This window comes from Mustela nivalis (assembly GCF_964662115.1).
Source record: "Mustela nivalis genome assembly, chromosome: 4".
Classification (NCBI taxonomy): Eukaryota; Metazoa; Chordata; class Mammalia; order Carnivora; family Mustelidae; genus Mustela; species Mustela nivalis.
This window is the reverse complement of record NC_139023.1, coordinates 159,731,366-159,750,494: the sequence shown is the minus strand read 5'-3', so window position 1 is coordinate 159,750,494 and position 19,129 is coordinate 159,731,366. Positions and strand designations below refer to the sequence as shown.

The following is a 19,129-nucleotide window of genomic DNA, read 5'->3' as shown; positions in this document are numbered from 1 at the left end:
AAGGGGGTAGGGTTATGGACATTGGGGAGGGTATGTGCTTTAGTGAATGCTGTGAAGTGTGTAAACCTGGTGATTCACAGACCTGTACCCCTGGGGATAAAAATATATGTTTATAAAAAATAAAAAATTAATTTAAAAAAATATCAATATCAGAACACCTAGGTGGCTCAGTTGGTTAACCGTCCATCTTTGGCTCAGGTCCCAGGACCTGGGATCAAGCCCCGTGTTGGGCTCTCTGCTCAGTGGGGAGCCTGCTTCTTTCTCCCTCTTCCTCTGCCTGCCATTCCCTCTGCTTGTACGCGCTCTCTCTCTAACAAATAAGTAAATAAAAAAAAAATTTTAAATGCCAGATACATTTTGTCACTGAATATTTTGAGGAAAATTTGAATACACATGTAGTGTTTTTATCATAGGTATAAAGTGATTTCCTTCTAAAAAAAATTTAAGCTTTTGAACAACTTAATTTGATGAATAACTAGAATAGTTTTTGATGATAGATGAAAATAGATGAAAACTATTCTAGTTTTTCATCCCCCTTTAGTACAAGAGTTACTGGTAGTTACTATTCTATATAGTAGAATAGTTGCTCTACTTTACTCTACTATTCTACACAGTAGTACTGGTATCTCATAGATGTAGTTGATGCATTGTGCTTGATATTTATCCCAAACACATTATTTGTCTAGTGCACAACTCGATTAACTGGTTGTATGAGCTTTAGGTTTTCCCAGTCCATAGTGGAAGGGTAAAGGACCTGAACTGAAAAGCCTTGTTTATGCTCAACATCTTAACATTGTTAATTTTCTCTGTATAAATTTAGATGTAAGTGAACTTCAAATTCTGTGTCTTTAAACTGAGATAATAATAGCCATGCTTATCTTATATGACTATTCTGAGAAAACTTACTGAAAAGCAAAGCAGAATACAATTATTAAGTCCCTGCTCAAAATTATATTATGGCACTACCTACGTAACTCACCAAACTTCACTTCTTAGGACTCATCATCTTGGCTCTTTTGCTTAATGCTATGGTTTACTAAACCATTTTGTCTTCTTTCTGCTTCTTGATACAACCTCCTTTTTAGTCAGCTTTGGTATTCTCAAGACCTTTCTTAAGAATATACTTATTGCTACCTATCTGCCCTTTAAGAATTTTTTCCCCTACATAACTTGTTCTCCGTTTATGTAATGCCCAGTCCATCTTACATTCTTTGTGAAGTCAACACAGAATAGTCCATGCTTCAGGAAAGGTCAGTGTTACACCATTTGGCTCTTGATTTTCTTTTTTTTCTTTTTTTTTAAATTTTTATTTATTTATTTATTTTTTTAAAGATTTTATTTATTTATTTGAAAGACGGAGATCACAAGTAGGCAGAGAGGCAGGCAGAGAGAGAGAGAGAGAGGGAAGCAGGCTTCCTGCGGAGCAGGGAGCCCGATGCGGGGCTCGATCCCAGGACCCTGAGATCATGACCCGAGCCAAAGGCAGCAGCCCAAACCACTGAGCCACCCAGGCGCCCCTGGCTCTTGATTTTCTTTTAATATTGATTTTACTATAGTGTGTGTGTATGTGTGTGTATGTGTGTGTGTGAGTGTGTGTGTGTGTGTGTGTGTGTGTGCATGTTCTGCATGTCTGTGAGTGTAAGTTTAATCTTCTCTTCTGATTTAAAATGGCCAAGCACAATTTAAAAAAAAAAAAAAGAAAAAAGTATTTTCTGTGTCTTTAACATGCCTCTTCCCCCGCTTCCCCCTCATCTTTCACCCCTGTCCTATGAAAAGTATTCCATAAATGCCTTTTGGTTCAAAAATATCCTACAAAACGTGTCAATTTTATCTTTTGAAAGAAATAAAACCATTACACCAAATTCCATAGAGATTGGAATATGCCTAAATGACTTGCATGCTTTAATTCCATTTTTATTTTTAGAGTTTTGTGTAATATATTTGCAAACTTCTCCTTGCTGCCTTCAGTTGTAGACAGTAGAAGGCAACATATTAGCCATGAAGAATGGAAAGGGGGAAGCACTGAGTGATTTCAGCCATCTCACAAATATGTGTAACTCAGACATGTTTGCCTTTTAGCATTCAAACGGCATTGATGTTCTCAGGGGCTACTTGATGCCTTTGAAGTACCCCACAGCAAGAATGTGATCAAACCATTAAAAGTAATTCCTGACTAAAGAAAGAATTAGTGATATAGAAGACCAAATGACAGAGAATAAAGAAGCTGAGCAAAAGAGGGACAAACAGCTACTGGACCACGAGGGGAGAATTCGAGAGATAAGTGACACCATAAGACGAAACAACATTAGAATAATTGGGATTCCAGAAGAAGAAGAAAGAGAGAGGGGAACAGAAGGTATACTGGAGAGAATTATTGGGGAGAATTTCCCCAATATGGCAAAGGGAACGAGCATCAAAATTCAGGAGGTTCAGAGAACGCCCCTCAAAATCAATAAGAATAGGCCCACACCCCGTCACCTAATAGTAAAATTTACAAGTCTCAGTGACAAAGAGAAAATCCTGAAAGCAGCCCGGGAAAAGAAGACTGTAACATACAATGGAAAAAATATTAGATTGGCAGCTGACTTATCCACAGAGACCTGGCAGGCCAGAAAGAGCTGGCATGATATTTTCAGAGCACTAAACGAGAAAAACATGCAGCCAAGAATACTATATCCAGCTAGGCTATCATTGAAAATAGAAGGAGAGATTAAAAGCTTCCAGGACAAACAACAACTGAAAGAATTTGCGAATACCAAACCAGCTCTACAGGAAATATTGAAAGAAACATTCCAAAAGCATCGATCTGCTTTTCCCAGGCAGTGGTTTCCATGTTCTGGTATTTCAGAATTTCACTTCCTTACCCTGGTCACAGATGTTTAGTTTCCATTCTTATAGCTCATGCTATAGATTCTACTGTGTTTAGAACAACCAGATTTAGCAAGTAAAAATACAGGATATTCAGTTAAATTTGAATGTCAGATAAACAATGAATGTTGTTTTTTTTTTTTTTTTTAGTGTAAGTAATCTCAAATATTGTATGGGACATGCTTATATTTAGAAAATTATTCACTTTGTGTGGAATTCAGATTTAACTGATGTCCTGTATTTTATGCAAAATACACCATGTGTCTTTTGTCACTTCCCTCTGATCATCTAGGGCTAAGCCTTTGTAGTCTCTGATTCCAGCCACCATTTTGGTTATGAATGTAAAGTCCCATGTTGCTTCATGTCTGATATTTCAGTTCTGCTCTGTCAGGGTGACTGAATTGTATCACATCACACTTGTCTCATAAACACAGGTTAGAGAAGCCAGGTAATCCTTATCTGCCACACAGAAGGCACATTCTTTTGACATAGAATCTTCTCTTTTTGTTCAGGTACAGCTTATGACCAATAAGAACACTGTCCTATTAGATAGAAGCCAAGTTCTTAGAAGTTATCCTCGAGCCTTTTCAGTTGAGACTATTGGTCTTCCTTGTGCAAGGAATTGATTAGCAATTTCTTGAAACATCTAGACTTTGGATTGCATGTGACTGAAGGGATCTCTGCATCCCATAGATGTAACATAGATCTAGTTAGTCTAGATTATTCACTCTTCAAGGCAGTGGAGATGTGGAGGACATGTGTACTTATTATTAAGCAACTGTGCCCTCTACTGGTCCAGAGAACAGAAGCACTAGCTTTACTTTGCTATTCCAAGAGCCTGGCCTCATCCTTCCGACTTCATCGCACCTGGCCCAATTACTTAAGATTTGAGCTAGAAGGAAATGATCCTTTGAAACATTTTCTGGAGTGGACATTCAAGGCCAGAGTAGAAACATGAATTCCATATTCATTATCGTATTTTTAATTATATTTTATATGCATGGCACAAGGAAAACTAAGTATTTGTTGCATAAATAAGTAAATGGACAAATGGTTAAATGAATGAATTAGTACATTGTCCATAACTGCATAGATACTACTGGACTACGTGGTCCATATATTTGCCAAGTACTTAATCAAGGTCCCTGATGTTGGGAACTTAACTTCAAAGGTAATCCCTATTTTCCCAGGATTCTGCCTCCAGAGCACACACACCTCCTTAGAGGCCAAAACTGCCATGCTGTTGGCCAATGCCCCAAATAGAGTATCTGGCAACACAATGCCTCCCTTACACTGGGAACAATTTCAGGCCTAAGCTAGGTCTGCCAGGGTTCCTGGAGGCCTCAGCTTACTGTATGTTATGACAACTGTTGTACTATTGCCATTAAGCTTTCCCGGGACTTCTAGGGTGTGATTTACTATTTGTTGTGTGCCTATGGGCATCATCTTGACTTTACACCCTCTCTTCCATCCTGGGAACATCCCAGATAGTGGCCTTCCCTGTCCACCCATTCAACCTTATCCATGGCATTTTTCCTGGAGGACGTTTATTTTTATGTCCCTGTGACCAGCTAACCTTACTCTTTGGGCTCCAAATCATTGCCTTCTAGTGGGTACTCTCCAAATCAAAGTGCATCTTTCCTCTCCTCATTCATAGTTCAGGACTCAGGTTGCACACAAGGAGGATAGTTTTTTGTTTTGTGTTTGTTTTTGTTTTTGTTTTTGTTTTAGCAGGCATTTCTCTCTACCACGGACTTCTACTAGGGACATGAGGTTATCACATCACCCAGTGCAACCTCTTTCATAAAGACTTGTTTTCTTCCTTGTTGTTTCCTTTCATCTATAATCTATGCCAGTGTTGGCTAAAACTTCCAGTCCAAAAGCAATAATCTTTTCTAAAATAATCTCCAAATAACATTTTAGGTGAAAATCCACTAAAATCCATTGCTAACAGAAAATAGTTATCAGGAAGGCTTTTCTGGGAAGAAAATTATATCTGCTACCCTCCTAATATTTTAATTCCATCTGGCCTTTCTTAAATCTAAGTGATAAATGGTTACAATGATTCCCCATAACTGATTTTCAAACCTCAGGCCTTTTTTTCCCCCCAGCTGCTGTTATTCTTCAGTAAGGTGAGTTACAGCAGCCTCTCCTCATCTAGATCTGCAGTATAGGATACTTATACCCAGGAGCTTTTGACATCAGAGAGGACTCTAATGACTAACCATTTCAAGGGAATGGGCGCCATTCCAACTGACCTTGGAGATGGTTCATCCCTGCACAATCCTCCTGACCTGAAGTGTCTAATGCACTATTGTCCCTTGCTGAGCTCAGGTGCTGCTCTGGCTAGGAGAGGGAGAAGAGAGGAGAAGCTTGGCCTTAGGTGCAGCCCAGCAGAGGAAATAGCACTCCATCATATTTGGTCAGCCATACTTAGATCTCTTTAATAACAATGTTGTGGCATTCCCCAGTGAATTTTTAGATTTTGAGTGTAACCATGGTTAATAATTCTGTTTTATAAAACAAAATTAGAATTTAGTACTCAATAGCATCTTCCCTAACATACAGTCTTCTGTATCTCTTTTTGTATATCTAAATCTTGAAATGGTTCTCCTTTTCCACATGAGGTTTTCTTGAGATGATATTTTCTCTTTCTGAAGTCTTGAGATCTTAATTTCTCTCTGATTTTTGAATACATACACCTGTTGTTTTGTCCACATTCTGACCTCCAGTTAGCCATGAGAATACCATCAGACCAAAAATCATCAGTAGGAGTCTTTGAGGTCTTTGGGTCTGTGGACATACTATTCCTTCTTCTCAAATAAGTTCCCACCCTGCTTCACCTGGCTAATTCATAACTCAGCTTGCATGGTACTTCCTCAAGAAAGCCTTTCCAGACCTTAAGATGTTAGACAGCTTGCATTGCACTCATATTTATATCCCTTATCGTACAACATAAATCACTTTTATTGTCTGTCTTTCCACAGGATTATAAGCTTTCTGACAGTAGGGGTCAATTTTTCTTGCTTAGAGTTGAATTTCCAGAACTGAGTAGAGTCATGCATATAACTAACACTCAGATAATATTTATAAAATAGATGAGTGGATGGATGGATGGATGGATGGATGGATGGATGGATGGATAGAAAGGTCTCAGATAATTTGTCTATTCTGGTTGCAGAGTTGTTTGATTTGTTAAAAGAGGCTAGAAGCAGACATTTGGTATATAAACTATATAGACTACCATTAAAGAAAAAGATGAATGGATAAAGAAGATGTGGTATTTATATACAATGGAATACTATGAAAAGAAATGAAATCTTGCCATTTGAGACGACATGGATGGAACTAGAGAGTATTATGCTTAGCAAAATAAGTCAATCGGAGAAAGACAAATATCATATGATCTCTCTGATATGAAGAAGTAGAGAGGCAACGTGAGGGGTTTGGGGGGTAGGAAAAGAATAAATGAAACAAGATGGGATTGGGAGGGAGACAAACCATAAAAGACTCTTAATGTCACAAAACAAACTGAGGGTTGCCAGGGGTAGGGGGGTAGGGAGAGGGTGGTGGGGTTATGGACATTGGGGAACATATGTGCTATGGTGAGTGATGTGAAGTGTGTAAACCTGGTGATTCACAGACCTGTACCCTGGGACTAATAATACATTATATGTTTATATAATATATATATGTTTATATAATGTTTTTATATATTTATGTTAATTTATATATGTTTATATATAATTTATATATATGTTTATATAGTATATATTATATATATATAATTTTATAATATAAAATTTAAAAAAAGAAAGTAGGCATTGTTTGCCAATGATTAAAAAGATGAACACAGCTGAATGAATATTTGTGTGTGTTTATAATGACCAGTAAATGTTTGTGCATTTTTGCAGGAAAAATTTGAAACTGAATTGAAGTATAAAATTACAGTTAATGGGAAAATTGCAGTGCTTTACTTGAAAAAAAACAAGTAAGTGTTTTTATTTCTGATATTATCCTTACCGAAAGCAAGTTAGTATGTGGAAAATGTGCTAATTGAGGCATTTTCTGCTTAAGGCTCTCGAAAACCTCTGCTAATAAGTTTTTTTCTCTCAACTGGCCTGGGGGCGGGTGTTGGTGAATATTTGTTTCTACCAAAGTAGTGGAAACACATTGAGTAAAATAACAGTTTACTAGTGTTTGGACCCTTCCAGTAATAAAATATAATGCATGAGATACAATTGTATCAAATTCTGTGAAAAAGCAGACATATTTTTAAATCTCACCCTACATTATTGTAGTTTATTATTCTAATACTCAAAGATTGAGATTTAAAACAATTTGCAACTATTTCCATCAGGGAAAAAAAATGTATAATTAAATAAATTCAAGGACTAAAGAACAAGTCAATGGTAAAGCCAGACTGGGCTCTCCTGATGCCCACACCAGTGCTCCTCCCATCCAGCTACACACTGACCCTCCCACTTTCTCATGCCTTATATCGTCCTCTTGTTCTTTCATAGTCCGCATTCAGGTCAGTTACATTCAACATTTCTTTCAAGTTTCACTGCCTCGATTCTGACTCAGATCTTGATGATCCTATATCTTGACGACTTCAAAAGTAGTTTTCTCCCCTAATTCTGTGCTTTCAAGCTCTTTCAATCCCTAAACCATTCTATATAGTACAGCAAGATTTTTTTTCCTCAAATAAACTATTGCCATTTGCAAAAATCACAACTGCCTGGACTTTGGAAATGGTGTGGTAGAATAGAAATAGTACAGGTGTGGACTTTAGGCAGACTTAGATATGATCTTTTGCCCCTCGAACTGTGTCATCTTATCTGAAAAATGAAGCAAGTCATATTTACCTTATCAGACTGCAGAAATGATTAAACAAATGATCCATGTAAGGTGTCTAACTCAGTGGCTGGCACAGAGACAACATTTAACATATCCTAGTTACTTCCTTTTCTCCTTGCCCTGCCTCTTTAAAAGGCATATCCAGATTCCTATGTGCTGTCAGGTAATTGAAAGAATTCTGAGAAGCTCAGTGAAAATGCCAGAAGGGCCCTACCTACCAAACGCAAGTCATTGACCACGAAACTTGCCACTGCTACAGTTGTTAGCAGTCCCTGGGAACTGAAAAGGACTGGGTGAAAATGTAGTTATCACAAACTGATGAGGAACGCTCTTTTTTCAGTCATTTTTTTAAGTCAACTCTACCCTTCTCAGTCCCATTCCTTCCTCAAGTCACCCCTCAGAGAAGTATCAAAGTGTCTGCTTTCTAGCAGACACTGTTCCACACTACTTAGGAATGTCCACACTACTCAGGAATGCCAAAGACTCAGCTCCCTCAGTCTTTGCATTGTAAGCATCCTCTTCGTGCTTGGACTCTGCTTGAGGGCTTAGGAGAAGGAGCTCAGGAGTTAAACGCTTTCCTAGACTACCAGTGGAAGCTTTCACTTTGACCAAGACACTTTTCAATTAGCATGAGTAACCATGAAATTTTTTCTTTTTTTTTTCTCCAGGGATCTCCTTGCACCAGGTTACATGGAAACACATTATAATTCCACTGGAGAGGAGGTCACCACAAGCCCACAAATAATGGTAAAAGAGTATCCTAGAATCACTGTCATTTGGGGTGTGACCGGTACACCCAAGGGCAGTGAGTGTCATTGCCAGACAAATAATGAAAATGAAACAGCATTTACAATGTTGGTGCTTTTTCCAGAAGTAGTAATTTCTTAATACACCCCTTAATATTTATACATTTTGACAAGAACAAAGTCATTCCTTGACAACCATGGTAACCCCTTGGTTATGTGGGCTTCCCTTCAGGGGCTCCCTATAAGAGAGTGGGAGGAGCCTTTCATTTTCATTAGACGAGTGAAGAATTGAATACTTCTAGTCTTCTTAGTCAGCACTATATAATCTCTAGATTATATAGTGTCTCCAACTCAAGACTATTTCCTCAATAACAGAATTATAGAATTCTGTTTTCCTTAAATATTTTTTACTCTTGACTCTTATTTAGAAGGTGGCTATGTGAAGTCATGTGAGGAGTATTTTATCATTGCCATATTTCTGAGCTCCCTTTTTCTATTGGCAGGCCTTCAGGCATTCTCTTCATAGTGATGGCACCGGTATTTATGTCAATATCTCATCTGTCTCAAAGCGGAAAGGTGTGCTTGATTAAAGTACATCCACATGGAAAAGTTCTGGGATTGGACATTTTTCTCCAGATGGAGAAGGGGATGTCACACTATTCTGCTGAAACACTTTGAATAAATTAAGACATAAAATATAATCCTGATAACTCATTCATTTGAAAGAGCTTGTAGGTGTTAGAAAAAAATAATGATCCACAGATGAGTGAAATCATATGATAATTGTCTTTCTCTACTCGACTAATTTCACTTAGCATCATCTTCTCCAGCTCCATTCATATTGATGCAAATGGTGGGTATTCATCTTTTCTGATGGCTGAGTAATACTCCATTGTATATATGGACCACATCTTCTTTATCGACTCATATCATATAATTTTACTCATATGTGCAACATAAGGAATAGTGGGGAGAACCACAGGGAAGGAAGGGAACACTGAATGGGAAGGAATCAGAGAGGGAGAAAAACCATGAGAGACTCTGGACTCCAAGAACCAAACTGAGGGTTACAGAAAGGGGGGGTTGGAGAGATGGGGTAACTGGATGATGGGTATTAAGGAGGGCACATGTGATGAGCACTGGGTGTTACAAGCAACTAATGAATCGTTGAACACTACATCAAAAACTAATATGGTGGCTAACTATACAGTGGCTAAAGAAAAGGAAGAAAGGGATGACTTCCATGAAGATAATAAAAAGAAAGAAATAAAGAAAGAAGAAAACGATGAGTAATCAGCCAAGGGAAAGAATGAATGTCTGATATTTTGGAGGCTCATATTTTAAACTTCTATCTATAAGTTTGTTTCTTCCAGACTGCATTCACCCATTATCCTTTTTCTGCAATACCAATATTTATTTAGTAAATGTCCTTTAAGCATTGGATTATTTAACCAAATATTAAAGATTTTAACCATAAAAAACTTCTTAACCTTTTATTTACATCTCTAAGTTGACTATTGTTCAGCATAAAATTATTTGAAAACATAGATCTTGTTTCAAGCTTTCAAATTCAAATTTAGCAGTGTCTCTAAGAAACATGTACATTCTCTTACAAATCTCCCTTTTTCTTTTCTTTAGGATGACTGTTATTACCAAGGACACATCATTAATGAAAAAGTTTCAGATGCTAGCATCAGCACATGTAGGGGACTAAGGTAAGGCTTCATAAATGGTTCGTGTATACCTGTGCTAATGGGGTGAGTGTGTGTGTTTTTAATAAACCTGAGGAATCTCAAATAGAATGAATTATCCTGTAGTTAAATATAAATCCTAAGGGTTCAAAGATTTTGAAATTTAAAGGAAACAGAGTTTCTCTTGATAGTGGTTTCTAAATTCACACATCTGAATTGCTTATAGAAGTGTGTTTGTTTGTTTGTTTGCTTATTTTCAAAATACAGTTTTTGAGTCCAACTCTTAAAGGAATGGGTGCTCTTCTCCACCTTTCCTCTTTAAACTCTCTCTTCGGCTTGTGCTATCCATGCCCAGCTTTTCTTCTGTATATTAATAACTCCCCAGTCATCTGTCTACAGTGAGATATTTCTTCTGATGCCCAGACTTGACCATCTAATTTTGTCTTCCATATATCCATATCTCTTCCATATTTGGATAGATTAATGAAATCTCAATCTTAATAAACCCCACATCAATAATGTTTTTCTCCCAAATTTCATGTCTTTCCAGTGTTTGTTATTTCAGTGAATGATATAATCAACTAACCACATGCCCAATTCGGAAACCTAGATTCCTTGATGAGATCTTGCCTCTCAGCTATCCATTTTTGATCCATTTTCAAGCCCTTCTGATTAGATGTGCTAAATATTCACTGGGATTATTCACTCTATTCTTTCTCTACTGCTACTTCCTAGTCCAAACTACCATGATTCTTTATGCAGACCATGAAGGATCTCATATGCATCCTTGTCTTCTAGCTCTGTATACACTTAACCAGTCTCTGATTATATACTTTTATGCTTTTTTATCCTAGCAGTTATCTATAATTATGAATACTTCATATATATCATCTAATTATATTGTTTTGGGGTCAAATGTGACTATTTGATCCACATCCATCTTCCTCATTTTACTATAAGCTCCGCAAAAGGAGAAATCATGACTTTTTTCTCTGATTTTCTGCCCTTAATCCAAGGGCTAATGAATAATGGGTGCCCCTCACTGTTGGTTAAATGTATCTTAATTTGGAGTTTCAGCAGAGATAACTGAGAAGCTGGTAATATTTGTTGATCATGTGCTTTACGTATTATGTCCTTCAATCTTTATAACCATTCTATTAGGTAGGTATTATTCTCATGTTATAGAGGTCTCCAGAAACTATGGCAGTGTGGGTTTATGTATTTTTCCCATGGTATCACATCTAAGAAGTTATAGACCCAGATTCCTAAGTCTTATTTATAAGACCCCAAGGTCTTCATTTTCAGTGCACCTTTAGAGCGGATGAGGTATTAGATTGGAAGAACACTGGGTGAGAATGAGGAAATTTCCATTCTAGCGTCAGCACTGACATAAGTTAGCTATGTAACATTATAGTAGTCACTTCTCCCCAAGAAATCTGATTTCTCATAGAAAAACTAAGTTTAGATCATCTCTAAGTGTATCTTTAGCTGCAAAGTTACACTATATTCTACTGCCATGAACTTGAAATTATTTGGTATTGGAAATTCTTTAAAGTCTGTAAGTCTATAGCACCCAAAAGCAGGAATATTTTTTAAGAAGTCAGTCAGGATTTTCATGTTTTTCAGGGGCTACTTCAGTCAGGGAGATCAAAAATACTTCATTGAACCTTTAAGCCCTACAAATCAGGATGGACAGAAACATGCACTCTACAGTTATGATCCAGAGGAAAAGACTAACAGCACCTGTGGGACAGATGACATACTACGGGCACACGGATCTCGGCAGAGTATGGTTCTACCTGCCACCAGTCTGGTGGTATGCATACTTTCATATTTTATTTGCAGTGCTTTCATGTATCCTGTCCTGGCTCTCCTGGGATCCAGTCTTAGTAGTTACAATTAACAGAAACTTTATAGTCTTGGTTGAATTACTAGTATTATAGTAGGCCATAGAGACACTAAAGCCTTGTGGTACATTGATGATTTATTTAATAAGTATTTGTGGATTAACTATTATTATCAACAATGTGCCAAGGTCAAAAAGAAATATAAACACCAGTCAGAATGGCTAAAATCAACAAGTCAGGAAATGACAGATGCTGGCGAGGATGTGGAGAAAGGGGAACCCTCCTACACTGTTGGTGGGAATGCAAGCTGGTGCAGCCACTCTGGAAAACAGCATGGAGGTTCCTCAGAATGTTGAAAATAGAACTGCCCTATGACCCAGCAATTGCACTATTGGGTATTTACCCTAAAGATACAAATGTAGTGATCCAAAGGGGCACATGCACCCGAATGTTTATAGCAGCAATGTCCACAATAGCCAAACTATGGAAAGAACCTAGATGTCCATCCACAGATGAATGGATCAAGAAGATGTGGTATATATACACAATGGAATACTATGCAGCCATCAAAAGAAATGAAATCTTGCCATTTGCGACAACATGGATGGAACTAGAGCGTATCATGCTTAGCGAAATAAGTCAAGCAGAGAAAGACAACTATCATATGATCTCCCTGATATGAGGAAGTGGTGATGCAACATGGAGGCTTAAGTGGGTAGGAGAAGAATAAATGAAACAAGATGGGATTGGGAGGGAGACAAACCATAAGTGACTCTTAATCTCACAAAACAAACTGAGGGTTGCTGGGGGGAGGGGGTTTGGGAGAAGGGGGTGGGATTATGGACATTGGGGAGGGTATGTGCTTTGGTGAGTGCTGTGAAGTGTGTAAACCTGGTGATTCACAGACCTGTACCCCTGGGGATAAAAATATATGTTTATAAAAAATAAAAAGTTAAAAAAAAAAAAGAAATATAAATATAATGCTTGCTCTCTGGGAACAGGCAACTTTGACAATACCACAACATACAACAAAGGTATGAAGTATTATTACTTTCACATAAAATATCCTGCTGTCTTTATGAATGAATCCATTCAATAGTTTTCTTTCTTGAAGTACTTCCATAGGTGCTTGGGATGTAACAGTGAGCAAAAATAAAGGCAGGATATGTGCAGAGTAACTGAGGATATTCTTAGATATATGAGTTCAGCTTCCAGTCACAGAAGAAAAATGAATATGGCTTGTTTGAAACCATAGGGAGTCATTGCCATAATTGCTTTCATTTTCTTCATGGGATGCTTTATATCCAGTCATCTCTTCTAAATGTTTTCACCATCCACAAGCACTGGGCAGAATTTGTCTTAACAAAAGAATATCTCTTTTGGGTTCAGTTTGCTGTGGATTTAAATTCCACCAGTGATATGATACCAGGATCCCACTAAGAACTCACTCCTACGGATGAAGGATAAAATAATCAAGGATAAATTCTAGATTTGGGCCTGAGCAAATGATGAATGGTAGTGCTGTTAACTGAGCTGGGGAGAATGAGGGAGAAGCTGGTTTTGTTTGAGGTTTGGGAATCAGTAGTTTTATTTTGACCACATTAGGTTTATGGTATTAGACATTTGAATGGATGCGTGAAATAGGTATTAATTGTAACAGTCTGGCCTTTAGAAGAGAGGCCAAGGCTGGAGATACTCATCTGATAGCAATTAGTGCAGAGTTCCTATTTAAAGAAGGCATAACACAGGATGAGATTACTGAGGAAGAATGTGTAGATAAAGAATGGGACCCATGGCTGAGATTTTATGAGGGCCTCTAATATATGGAGGTCAAACAGAGGAGGAATGACAGTGAATTGCAAATCCCTGTAAGCTTAGGGCCCCACTTCCCTCTGTAATCTCCTTTCCTTCAACTCCTTTCCTACGGACAACTTCCCCCATTATGTTCTGACAAACACAGACAATTTTTCTGTGCTTTAAACATGCCAATATCAATTCACTTCACAATCTTTTTGTTCATTTCTTTTCTCTGCTGGAGTTATCTTCCCATTTATCTTCTCTTGCCTGATGAGAACATTAATGAGAATATTCTCATTAATATGTCTGCTGCATGACCAAACCCTTATAGCTTTCCCTGACCACCTATTCTTATAAAACTACCTTGGTACTCAGTATCACATGACTCCATGTACTCCTCTTCACAGCACTAATCACCACCTGATTTACTCATGCTTATTTGCCTAGTGGGAGCTCCTTAAGGCCACGGACCAAGAATGTTTCGTTGCCTTATTCTTAGCACCCCTGGTGTCCAGTAAGTGCTAGTGAATACACTGCTCCGAGACTGGGAGGGAAGTGTTTAGCTAGAGGACTACACCTGAAGTCTACTTTCAGTAATGTGTTCTTGCTAATGGAAGCTTACTGCTCTGTTAAAAGACAACCCCTTCTGTGTGCCTGGGTGGCTCAGTCTGGTAAGCATCAGACTTGGTTTCTCAGGGTCGTGGGATTGAGCCCTGAGTCAGGCTCCATGCCCAGCATGGAGTCAACTTGAGATTCTTTCTTTTCCTCTCCCTCTACCCCTCCCATCACTCGTGCTATCTTTCTCTGTCTTGCAAATAAGTAAATAAAATAAAAAAAAAAAAGACAAGCCCTTCCAGATATGCAACATAATAAACTTTGATAGTTTATTATTTAGTATGAATAATGTATCTGCTACTTTTCAATGGAATAATCCACTAGGAAATATATCTTTTCTTGTTGTTGTTATTGTCTTGTTTTGTTTTGTGGAGAAAAAGGAACAGAAAATAGGGAAGCTTGGAATGTGGGAAAGAGATCCAGCTCTGCCTGAGGAGAAAAGAGCAGACTGGGTGCCATGATGGGTCTGGGCATTGCACCATTGCTGAGGAAGGGGGTGCTCACTAGGAGAGGGATAAAGGCTGCTTAAACCCACCACCACCACTACCAACAACTACAACTAGAAAACACTAAGAGGTTGCCGAAGTCAGAGTTTTTCTATTTCAGGGCAGCATAGCGGAGAAAACCCATTGTTCAAAAAATCTGAAAGCTTTTTTTTTTTTTTTTTAATATTTTATTCATTCAACAGACAGCGAGAGATCACAAGTAGGCAGAGAGGCAGCCAGAGAGAGAGGGGGAAGCAGGATCCCTGCTGAGCAGAGAGGCGGTTGCGGGGCTCCATCCCAGGACCCTGAGATCATGACCTGAGCTGAAGGCAGAGGCTTAACCCATGAAACATTCAGGCATCCTGAAAGCTTTTGGTTTTAGTTCAAGCACACCTATTAGTTTAAGTTCTGCCAAAATGAAAGAGTCAGACTAGAATGTTGCTCATGTCCTTCTAGCTCTGATACACTGAGCCTTGTCTATAGTTAATTCTGCTTGTTAAGAGTTAAAATGGTAATGTTTTCTTTTATTGCCAGATATCAACCAATCTTTTCCAAAATTACACTTTTCAAATAAAAGAATGACTCTCAAGATGATGCTGTTTTAGTGATTTTCTTTTTTGTATTTATTACAGAAATCAAAAGACCAGAAGGGTCTGGAACATAAGAAATACGTAGAGTATTATTTGGTCCTGGATAATAGTGAGGTAATTATAACAGATAAATGTGTCTTTCAAAATCCCCTTCTACATGTATTTATTATGGGAAATATTAAATATACTGATCAGTTTTGATAAATCATGAATATGAGCTTTTCTTCTTTATGAATTGTTCTGATCTTAGGAAATTTGACATATAATTAGACAGGATTTAGACAGGATTTTTTCTTCTTAGAAATGTATACCTATGCATAAAGTGAATTTTTAGCATTTTATCTTCTATTATTGTCTCCAAATTTAGTTTCCAGTTAAATTCCTTTCTCTTTTTGTCTTTTATTAAGCAGCTAAATCACTGGAAAGTTAGAATTTATCTTCATCAGGAAATGGTAAATGTATAAGACTGATGAACGGAATCTTCTGAAAAAATATTTTTTGGGGATAATATTTGTTGTTTATATTATTTTACAAGAATGCATTTTCAAATTTTGGAAATCTAAGGTTCACATGTATGACCTCAAAAGGGAAAACTTTGCTTTATGATAATATGAATAAGTTAATTTGTTCAGGCCCTAAAGCTTGGCCTCTCATTATACTACATGCACTTACCATTTGTCATTCATATATATATGTATATATATGAATAAGCTGTTGCTTGCACCAATTCTGCACAGCTTATGAAACCATAGCATTTAAATGGAAATATATTTAATAATTCCGTAGAGCTTTACTGAGCTACTATTTCAGGGGTAAAACATCATCTCTACTCTGAAAGTACATTAATTTCATTAATTTAGTCAAAGGTAGCATTTTGCTTCTACCTTTTAACTGTTAATTTTTATAACTGATTGTTAATTATAACCACTGAGAAGTAAAATAAACTGAAGTTGCCTTTTTTTTTTTTACCTTCCAATTATATTCATTTCTGACAGTGCCCATATTTTGTCATAGTTGGCTTTTTTGTGTTTTTGTTTTTGTTTTTTCAGTTTAAAAAGTACAACCAAGATCCAAAGGAAATAAGAAAGAGGGTGTTTGAAATGGCCAATTATGTCAACATGGTATGGTATACTTCAAGTGGAATTTAATAATTTGTGAGGCGGTGTCATTGGGTGGATCTATGAATGCTTGTGAAGCAGGGAAAGAAAGTCAATACTCCCAGATTAATAATACTGCTGATTGGCTCTTGAAATTTTGCTATTTAATTAAATATTAATATTACATGATAGAGATGTTTCTCCCTTACCTGCCACACTATTCTCAGGTTGATGAAGATCTAAGAAAGAGTTCATTTTGTTTGAATTGCTTTTTTGGTTTTTTTAAAGCCTGGGGAGACATCACAGACCAGCAATTCCCAACAGAAAGCCAATCTATGGGAGAACATGGGAAAACAAACAAAATCAACCAAACTCTGGCACAGTAGTATCTTTTAGTACATCATCTCACTGAATCTTCAAAACAACTCTAAGAGAGTTGTTTTGAAGATTCAGTGAGATGATGTACTAAACCTAATTTATATATTATATATATTATATTATATATAATTTATATATTATTATATATTATATGTATTTATATATTATATATATATAATTTATATATTTCTAAACCTAATTTATAACTAAATAATTAGATTTTGGGAAGCAAAGTAATTTGCCTAAAATTACAAAGTTAGGAAATGGTAGAGCTAAGATTTGAACTTGGATTTTTTGGATTTCAAAGTCCATTTCAATTGGAAAGATGTTGATTTTGGTCTGTAAACATGATTTTGTCATCTAATTAACAAAATCTTTAAAAAATGATTTCTGTATCTCTTCTGTTTAAACCTTAATTGTTAGTGCCTTGTTAGTTGAATATACCGTTAGTCTGCCTACTTACATGGTGAGTCACTTTGTGGTAGCCTGCAAGTTCTCTAAGGATAGAGAGAAAATGAAGGTGGATTCAATGACCAGCATCATCTGTATCTTGTCTTCTCACCACAAAGATCATTCTGACTCTTCTTAAAGAACCCCAAGAACTGGCAATATTTATTGAACACCTTTGTGACAGGAACTTTTCTAGGTGACAGAAATAGAGTGAGACAAAAAACTGACAAATGTCCCTTCAAGGAGTTTACATTCTTGTTCAAGATGAACATAAACACCCCACATAAAGAGTATGTAGGATGGGGATTATAAGTGCTAAAAAAAATAAAGTGGTATTAAAAAAAAAAAAGAGAGAGGTTCGTCTTGGGTGGTATGTTAAATAGGAAAGCTCAAGTCCAAGGTGTCCAAGGTGACATCTGAGTAGGGAAAGGAATGTAGGTAAGAGTCTGACTCTAAGAGAGGATGTGCAAGGCAGAGTGAGGTTCTAAGGACAGAACCTCGATTGTCATATTTGAGGAACAGTGGGTTGGCTATTGTAGTTGGCATGTAGTAAGGGGGGGAGGGTGGAAGTTGATGACATCAGACAGGGAGTAGTGGCCAGAACCTGTAGTCCTGGTAGGACTGTGTAAGGACTTTATTATTCTTCACAGGCAAGGACGACATTGGAGAGCCTGAGCTGAGGTATAACATGTTCGGATGTGTATTCTTAAAAGATCATCTTGGCGATTGTGTTGGAAACAAACTGAAGGAAAGCCACTGGCAGAAATAAGACCAGATAGGGGAGTTATTCCCTAATTCAGGGCAGGAGATGATGGTGGCTTGAGAAAAAGCAGTGGTAGTGGATCTATTGAGAATAGCTGATCTCTGGATTGAGTCATCAGGGTAGATGAGGTAGATGAGAGGTGAAAAGTATAAGGAAAGGAGAACAAGTGACATCAAGGATTTGGACCTGAGCAACATTAAGAATGGGTAACATGGTGGGGGATAGTGACTCAGATGGAAAATGAGGATTTCCATTTTGAACACATTCACTTTGACATTTCTTTTTGTATAAGTATTTCATTATGTTGCATACTTAAAACTAATATAATGTTATATGTCAATTATATCTCAATGAATATATTATTGTTTCTTAGTGGGGGTGACAATGACAGTGGATTGTTGATTTTTATTAAAAGTGTTCTATGACTAATTTTTTTAAATGTGTACATGTTTCATGTTACATTTTTATATTTAAGAAATGAAAATATTAGAGACTTTACATTTCAAAAATCAGAGAAACAATACTAGGAAGTTTTCCTAAGATGAGCGGTAGACATACTGACAATGTCCTCTTCGTGTCCAGCACCTAGTAACATGTGTCGGGTTATGACATTATACAATTTTTAGATCATTAAAATAGAAGAGAAGATTCATGGATGCAAAAAAAAAAAGATTTCCAGGTGAAAATGCTAGATATACAAGATTGATGGGGTTCGGGGGCAAGGTCTGGGTGGAGATATAAATCCGTAAGGGTTTAACACATACAGATGGCATACGACATGGATCAGCAAAGTGTAGCTTGTGGCCAGATCTGGCTTACTGCCTTTTTAAAAGCAGTTTTAATGAAACACAGCCACACCCATTTGTTTATACATTGTCTGTGGCTGTTTTAAAGTTACAGTGCCAGTGGTGGTGAGTAGATAGGACAGAGACCACACAGACT

At 37.2% G+C, this 19,129-nt stretch overlaps 1 protein-coding gene across 4 annotated transcripts in view; it reads left to right on the top strand.

The window, feature by feature from the left end:
• The window catches only part of ADAM28 (ADAM metallopeptidase domain 28), a 65,831-nt gene that overhangs the window by 8,406 nt on the left and 38,296 nt on the right, over positions 1-19,129 (top strand). For 2 of the 4 annotated variants that reach the window (XM_082727433.1, XM_082727431.1), the window contains 6 exons: positions 6,783-6,859; positions 8,397-8,475; positions 10,113-10,189; positions 11,792-11,981; positions 15,542-15,613; positions 16,549-16,620. In XM_082727433.1, the coding sequence (XP_082583559.1) occupies positions 8,419-8,475; positions 10,113-10,189; positions 11,792-11,981; positions 15,542-15,613; positions 16,549-16,620 (468 nt within the window). In that variant the 5' untranslated portion in view covers positions 6,783-6,859; positions 8,397-8,418. Of the gene's footprint in view, positions 1-6,782; positions 6,860-8,396; positions 8,476-10,112; positions 10,190-11,773; positions 11,982-15,541; positions 15,614-16,548; positions 16,621-19,129 lie in introns of all 4 variants that reach the window. The other 2 variants (XM_082727432.1, XM_082727430.1) reach the window with 1 other exon arrangement.